Genomic DNA, 7,500 nt, shown 5'->3' on the forward strand with positions numbered 1-7,500 from the left:
CTCACGAAAGACTTTTTGGAATCGTCTTCCGAAGGATCCGAAAGGAGTAACTTGGAAACAGTTACGACGAACGCGGCATCGCCGACCGGCGTTCCCGCAGTTGTCCCTACGAGCAATCAAACTTCCAACGCACCCGGACCACCTTCCTCCGACCCAGGGAAACAAATGCTCTGGCCAGCCTGGGTCTACTGCACGAGATACTCCGACAGGCCATCCTCCGGTAAGTTTAACAACGCGATACAATCCCCTTTACATCTATTCCCTTTGACAAAACATATCAAATCCAACTCGAAAACGTAGAGACGTTTTTATCCTATCGTTTTTATCGTCGGTTAAAAGGGCCTGAGTTTTCTAATTGGTTAAGAAGATATTCGGCTACCGGGGTTTTGCGATCGAGCGATCGTTAGTCGATCCGATCGTTATCTTCGCCAGGTCGTTCTTTTCTTTTTCTTTTTTTTTCGTTATCCTGCCCCCACACCCCTTTCTCTTTATCTCTCTCTCTCTCTCTCTATCTCTCTCTCTTTCTATAACTCTTTAATAAACCCAACCGACTCGTTTGGGCTACCAAGTTATACATACATACATACATACATACATACATACATACATACATACGTACATACATGCGTACATACATACATACATGTACATACACCTAAGCCTATTACATCGCGTGGCTGTAATTTCGCGAGGATGGATGGTCTTTACGAGTGACACGAGAAAACGTGTAATTACTTTGACTACTCGACTCGACTCGACTCGACTCAACTCGACTCGACTCGACTCGACTCGACTCGACTCGACTCGACTCGACTCGACTTGACTCAGAGTGGCAACTTGATGAATAGCAGAAACGTTTCTTCGCGTCGCACTCCTCCGATCTACGTTTCGTATTGTCGGTTGAACAATCGGTTAAAGTGTTAAACGTTCGTTAGTAGCTTCGTTCGTACTCGCGAAAATTTCTTCCTCGCTGTGTGAACTCTCAGAGAGGTTCACCTCTCTTTCTCTCTCTCTCTCTCTCTCTCTCTCTCTTTCTCTCACTCTTTTTTTCCCTAACGACAGGAACTCACACGACAGGTCTCTGCTCTATGGGATTATTATTAGCGTTTCTCCTTGTCGGCGTTTGGAAGATAGGATCGATCTTCAATTACTCGCCGAGTTATACGGATTATCGTGGTTGGCTGAATGTTAAAATAATTGCACCGTTTTAACTCTTAAACCGTATGTATGCATTATACCTAATCTCTTCGTACACAGACAGAGAGAAAGAGAGACAGAGAGAAAGAGAGAGAGAGACAGAGAGACTAGTACTCACATACACCCGCGCGCATAGGTATTAATCATAAATATAATCTAAGGTGGATGTACTTACGCTCACACTAATCTATTATTATAACAACGTAGGTATCTACATAAGCAAATAGAGTCCGTTAAAACGATTAAATTTAATCACTGTAATAGCGTGTAACTCTCGTCATAGTCCGTGCCAAGTTCATCGATATCATCGTAAAAATAGGTTCTCACATATGTAGCTTTACCTACGTAAGTAGGAGGAAGGTGTAGGACTACTTTCGCGTGTTCAACGACGAAAGAGAAATAATAATGTGTTTGTCCGTTTGTGTGTATATGTTTATGTGTGTATATGTGTGTCTATCTATACGCGATTTTATAAATATAAGATGTTTCTAACTGAGATTGGTTTACTTGATTTCGTCGACGATGATTCGAATAATTAATTAATCGTAAGGACTATTAACAATTATACTTCAAATTCATTTACTGAAATCGATATATCAATAGCTTGATTATTCTTGCCGTCTTGATTATCAGACGAGTCCTTTTCGACTCGAAGTCAAAAGAAAAAAATTCTCATAAATTTTTTCATAGATTCTTTGGGATCTTATACGTAACTCGCAATAAAAATGATACGTTTCGTAAGAGACAAGAGAGAGAAAGATAGAGATAGCAAATAGAAAAGTAAAATATTCGTTGACGAAAGATTTCAAAGAGCATCAAGCTTCCATCTAATTAAAGAGACGATAAGAAATTTTCTTTTCTTCTCCTTTTTATCACTTTCTATCTGAAATAAGAGTTTGATTAATCGTTGGAATTTTCCTTTTCGATTTGACACGAATTATATCTACGTAAATATATATATATATATATATATATATATATATATATATATATATATCTCTTTTCTTTCTTATTTTGTCTTCCATTTATCTTTCCTTTCGTCTTCTATCTTTCTTTCACTTTTTATCTTAAATAAGAGTTTGTTTAATTGTCGGAATTTTTTATTTCGATTTGGTATCAATTGTATTTATGAAGGTACTCATATATTTCTGCGTTAAGGGTTAAAGGAAAAGTGGAGGAGTGAGTGAATGAATAAAAGATAGAGATAGATAGATAGAGAAAGAGATATAGAGATAAAGAGAGAAAGAGAGAGAGAGAGAGAGAGATAGAAACGCAATTTAATTTTATTTCATTTCGTTTCATTCACGTTAAACTTGAAACACGTTTGATGATTCACGCTTTTACGGTCTCTAGGTTTTCTCTTCTCAAAGGAAATATTATTTATTTATTATGTAGAAAGGAATCTTGATAACGTTTCTCAGCTGGTAAGGTATATTATATAGAGTTTTTCAGAATTAAGTAATTATGACGAGAATGTAAATGTTTTGCATTCTGAAATATAGAAAAACGGAAACAGAAAGAAAGAGAAAGAAAAAGATAAAAAATTGGTTTATTGAAACTAACGTAAGAATAAAAGTTCATTGGCCTCAATCGTTAGAACGCACAAAAAAAAAATTAAATAAAAAGATCATCGTCTTACCTAACGACGTATTAATGATACCTATTTAACGATTATCATTCTTGTTGGGAGTTAACATCAGTACGTTTACATTATCGTTCGTACCCGTAAGGGCCTTCCGGAAATCGTTTTTTCTTTGACATTCTAATGTATCTATATGTTCGTGTGTGTGTGCGTTTATGTATACGTGGGTGTATCTCTCTCATTCTCTCTCTCTCTCTTTTTCTACGCATTTAAGATTAATTATTTAAATCCAATTAAGTACGCCATTAATTTCTCGCTTGAGAAAAATTTTTTCTCTTTCTTTCTCTTTCTCTCTCTTTCTCTCTTTCTTTCTCGAGTATGTTACGGATCCACCGAATTAGCATCGATCGGACTGTAAACGTCTAATCGTGATTTATGGCTCGAGGAGAAACATAAGATCGCTGATTTGTTCGAACGAACACGTGTATCATACGTAAGGTATATCAATGCTATTATGTGGCTCTCTGTATTTATATATATATATATATATGTGTGTGTGTTTGTGTGCTTGAATATGCGTGCGTCCATTATACGCAAGAGATTCTGGCAACATCATCGCACAAACGTCACGACTTGTCAAGCAACGAAGTACTTAGAACGAACAGGCGTGTGCCATTGTACTCGAGTTTATCGACGATACTCTTGTTAAATAGATATTATCCATATATATATATATATATATATATATATATATATATATATATGTATTAACGTATTTGGTTAATCAAGGAATAAAAGAAATAAGAAGAGAAGTGAAAGTTACTCGTAGAAAAATTTATGATTATCGTGCGAAACCAAGTGATAAGATTTAATTGTATCGTTTTATCGATAGATATGTAACTTTACTTATAATCGTCGTTATTCTTATAAAGATTTAGGTATCTTTTTTTAGAATAAGGTTTCTTTTTTATTCCTATTATTACTATTGTTATTATTATTGTTATTATTATTATTATTTGTATTTTTTTTTTTAAGGATTCTCTTCGAACACTCGTTCCATGTTTGAGAAGCATTCGAGCGAGACACCGCGAAAACCGCAATTGAAAAAATGTGGTTTGCGTTTTACTCAGGTCGATCGTCGATAATTACGAAATTAAATCTCTTTAGTAAATTTTTTTCGTTTTATTATATAATAACGGAGATACAGGGATGGTTACAAATTGTTACGACAAAATATTAAAACGAATTTGCAAAGAGCTGTATAATTTTTTCATACTCGGTTGAACTCGATAATTACGGAATTAAATCTTTGGCAAATTATTATGATTATTTTTATTTTTATTTATTTATTTAGTTTTTTGCTTTATAAGAACGGAGATACAAGGATGAAAGACAAATTGGTACATCGAAATATTAAAAAGAATTTCTAGAAAACCGTATAATTTTTTAATACTTTGATCGAACCCGATAATTACGGAATTAAATATTTGAAAACTTTTTTTCTCCTTTTTTTTCTTTTCATTTTATTTATAACAACGGAGATAGAAAAATGGTCGCAAATCGTTACAACGAAATAATAAAACGAATTTCTATAAAATCCGTATAACCTTGTAATACTCTATTAAACTCGATAATTAGAAAGTAAAGCCTGCGATAATTTTTTTAAGAACAAAAACAAACGTTCGCAAATTGTAACGATAAAATGTATTCGAAAAGAATCTATAGAAAATTATAATGCTTTAACACAACAACGTTAATAACCAATACCAACGTAACAAGACGCGTTATGTTATGAAAAAGAAAAGTCTGAAGAAAGAATGAAAAGAAAAGAAAAAAAGAAAAAAAGAAAAAAAGGAAAGAAAATTAAATGAGATCGTTATATTAACTGACTATGATAAAAGTTAATAGTAAATACATAGTTAAGGTAATTGGCGTGGTAGTTCAGTGCGAGACTGACTCGAAAGTGAAGTTTGTGCCAATCGTACGAGTTTGGTTTCTATCGGACGATCGTTGCTCGAACGTTTAGAGATAGATATATACGGAGAGACAGACAGACGGACGGACAGACAGACAGAAAGACAGACAGACAGAAAGAGAGAGAGAGAGAGATAAAGAGAGCAAAAGAGCGAGAGGAAGAGAGAGAGAGAGAGAGAGAGAGAGAGAGAGAGAAAGAGAGAGAAAGATAAAGATACACTTATGTGCATACATAGGTAAGTACATATGTAGAAGAAGTAGTTTCGTTATAAAGCGCGTATCACAGAGAGCGTCGACTGGCAACTAATGACAGAAAGATCGTTCGGAGTCCGATAATGAGGGTCACGACTAATGGACGGTCGGACGTGCACAGAGGAGCGCGTTTAAGATTTCAGTAAGTGAATTTGTAGGCGATCGCTATCTTGCAGAGTATAAAGCGCCTGCGAGTGAAAGGCCCGCAACAAGTACGTACATACTTACACTACCCTACCTAACCAACCGAGCGAGCAAGCAAGCAAGCAACCAACCAACCAACGAATCAACCAACCAACCAACCAACCAACCAACCAACCAACCAAGTAACAAACCCTACTCTACTACCTATGAAACGATCTAAATAAAGTAAATCTCGATCTCGTACTCGCGAAGATCACTGATTATGATAGGAAGGAAATAGGAGGAGGTATCTCGTGAAGAGGGAAAAGAGAACAAGTCGATATTATTATTACTTCATCGTGGTCACGTCGCTAAGAAGAGGAGGAAGAAAGAGAGAGAGAGAGAGAGAGAGAGAGAGAGAGAGGATTCAAGACTTTATGTAGATCGTTCAGAGAGATCATGAATCTCCAGAGTGAGTGTAAGTGATCGAACATAAAGCTTTCGCGAGTACTAAACGTGGGAGGTTGAAGATCGCATCTGCTACAGGAAGTTGTTTGTCCTTCTCCTTTAATCAAACGAAATCACGACCGTTTAACTAGGCCAATTTCCTTGTAACCTTCGTATCAAGTAAACGTCGAGAGATTCGTCCTTTGATATTTTTCATTAATATCGAATATGGATTAGTATTAACGCGTTAAGTCAAATAAAAAGTAGAAGGAAAGGAAAAGAATGATATAGAGAAATAGAGAAGGTGAATAAGAGAGGGAAGAAAGAAAAAGAAAAAGAAAAATAAGAAAGGATCATCGATCTCTTAATGATCGAAAATGATCCTCGTTAAATGTGTCTGAGTGTATCGTAACATACGAAAAAAAAAATTTAAGGGTCGATTGAGGACCGGAAATGGACCTGTCGTTAGCGACAACCACATGATGGACGTATGTACATACCTACAATATAAACGTATATCTATGTACATAGATTGAAGTAGTGTGTAGTACTTACACACACACACATATATATATATGGATACACACACATATATATATGGATACACACACACACACACACACACATATATATGGATATACACACAAATATTATGAAGGGATAGGGTCAGTCGGTTGTTCGGTTGGTCGCGCGCGCGCACACGCCCGACTTACGTGGGTGGGCAACCTCGTGTCTCAGATTCTTCGGGCACACGAGGTACATTCCCTTAACGCGCTCGACGACACGTGGCACGGCTGCAAAAGATTCGGTAAATTATTAGCAGAAAAGCAACCGGATTCCAGATCAACATTTTACTCTCCTTTTATATCTCATTTTTTAAAGCGACATTATTAAAAGGCCGATACTCATTTCTCGTTTCTAAATTTGTTTTTCAATTGTTGGTATTGTTGTTGTGTTTGTTCTTATTCTTTCTTTCTTCTTCTTTTTTAAGAAACTCGTTAATTCGACATTAAGTTTATTCAGGATTGTTATTTTAGATGGATAGAATGAATTTAACGCAACGGTCGAAGTATCAAAAATTGTAAGAAAAGAAATTGTTCGAACTCGGCATTTCTTATAAGGCGAGATTTTGATTTGTAGAAGAAAAAATTCGATAATTGTTTCTTGCGTCTTCTTATCGATGCAAAAATCGTCACGTGCGTTTCTTTGAATTTCATGAATATAACTTTTACTGTGATGGAATTGTGAATTGTAATGGAAAAAAGATTCGGTGCTCGCAGTTTCCAAACAATGGTATTCTGATTATCAGATAGATCTAAACGATCGTTGATCACTCGATTGATTTCCGAATAACATCCTCACCTTTAGAATCCTTTAAATATTTCTTTCTCCCGTCTAAAATAATTAATAATGATGATATCTGTTAATTCGGTAAATTCCAAACGTTGAAGGAAGTCTCTCTTCTGATCGATAAGAGAATGAATTTGATAGACACAGTTTATTAAATAAAAAAAGAGGAAAAAAAAAAGGAAAAAAATCATTAACGAACGAACAGAAGCGATACAAAGTATAAAACGTATAAAAGATATAAAACGTTTTAAACGGTAAATTGGGAAAGGTATTATTGATGGCAAAGGATCGTTCTTCTCGAGAAGAAGAAGAAGAAGAAGAACAAGAAGAAGAAGAATAAGAACAAGAAGAACAAGAAGAAGAAGAAGATGAAGAAGAAGAGAAGAAGAAGAAGAAGAAATCTAACGGTAAAGGGAACGTGGATCGTTGGTACTTACATAGACATACACGTATATATGTAGGTACAAGTTTGAGAGAGGGTCTCTCTTGCCGGTCGATCGCGTAACGCCGACATTGAGACAAGAGAGTCGGTCGAGCTCGGTGACGAATGACGTTGTACGGACGGTGGCGAAACG

At 35.7% G+C, this 7,500-nt stretch overlaps 1 protein-coding gene across 2 annotated transcripts in view; it reads left to right on the forward strand.

Moving 5' to 3' along the window:
* The window catches only part of LOC127062875 (segmentation polarity homeobox protein engrailed-like), a 74,222-nt gene that overhangs the window by 2,374 nt on the left and 64,348 nt on the right, over positions 1 to 7,500 (forward strand). For both annotated transcript variants that reach the window (XM_050991818.1, XM_050991819.1), the window contains exon 1: positions 1 to 220. This exon is cut by the window's left edge and continues 2,374 nt beyond it. In XM_050991818.1, the coding sequence (XP_050847775.1) occupies positions 1 to 220 (220 nt within the window). The remainder of the gene's footprint in view (positions 221 to 7,500) is intronic.

Source organism: Vespula vulgaris, chromosome 3, assembly GCF_905475345.1.
Source record: "Vespula vulgaris chromosome 3, iyVesVulg1.1, whole genome shotgun sequence".
Lineage (NCBI taxonomy): Eukaryota > Metazoa > Arthropoda > Insecta > Hymenoptera > Vespidae > Vespula > Vespula vulgaris.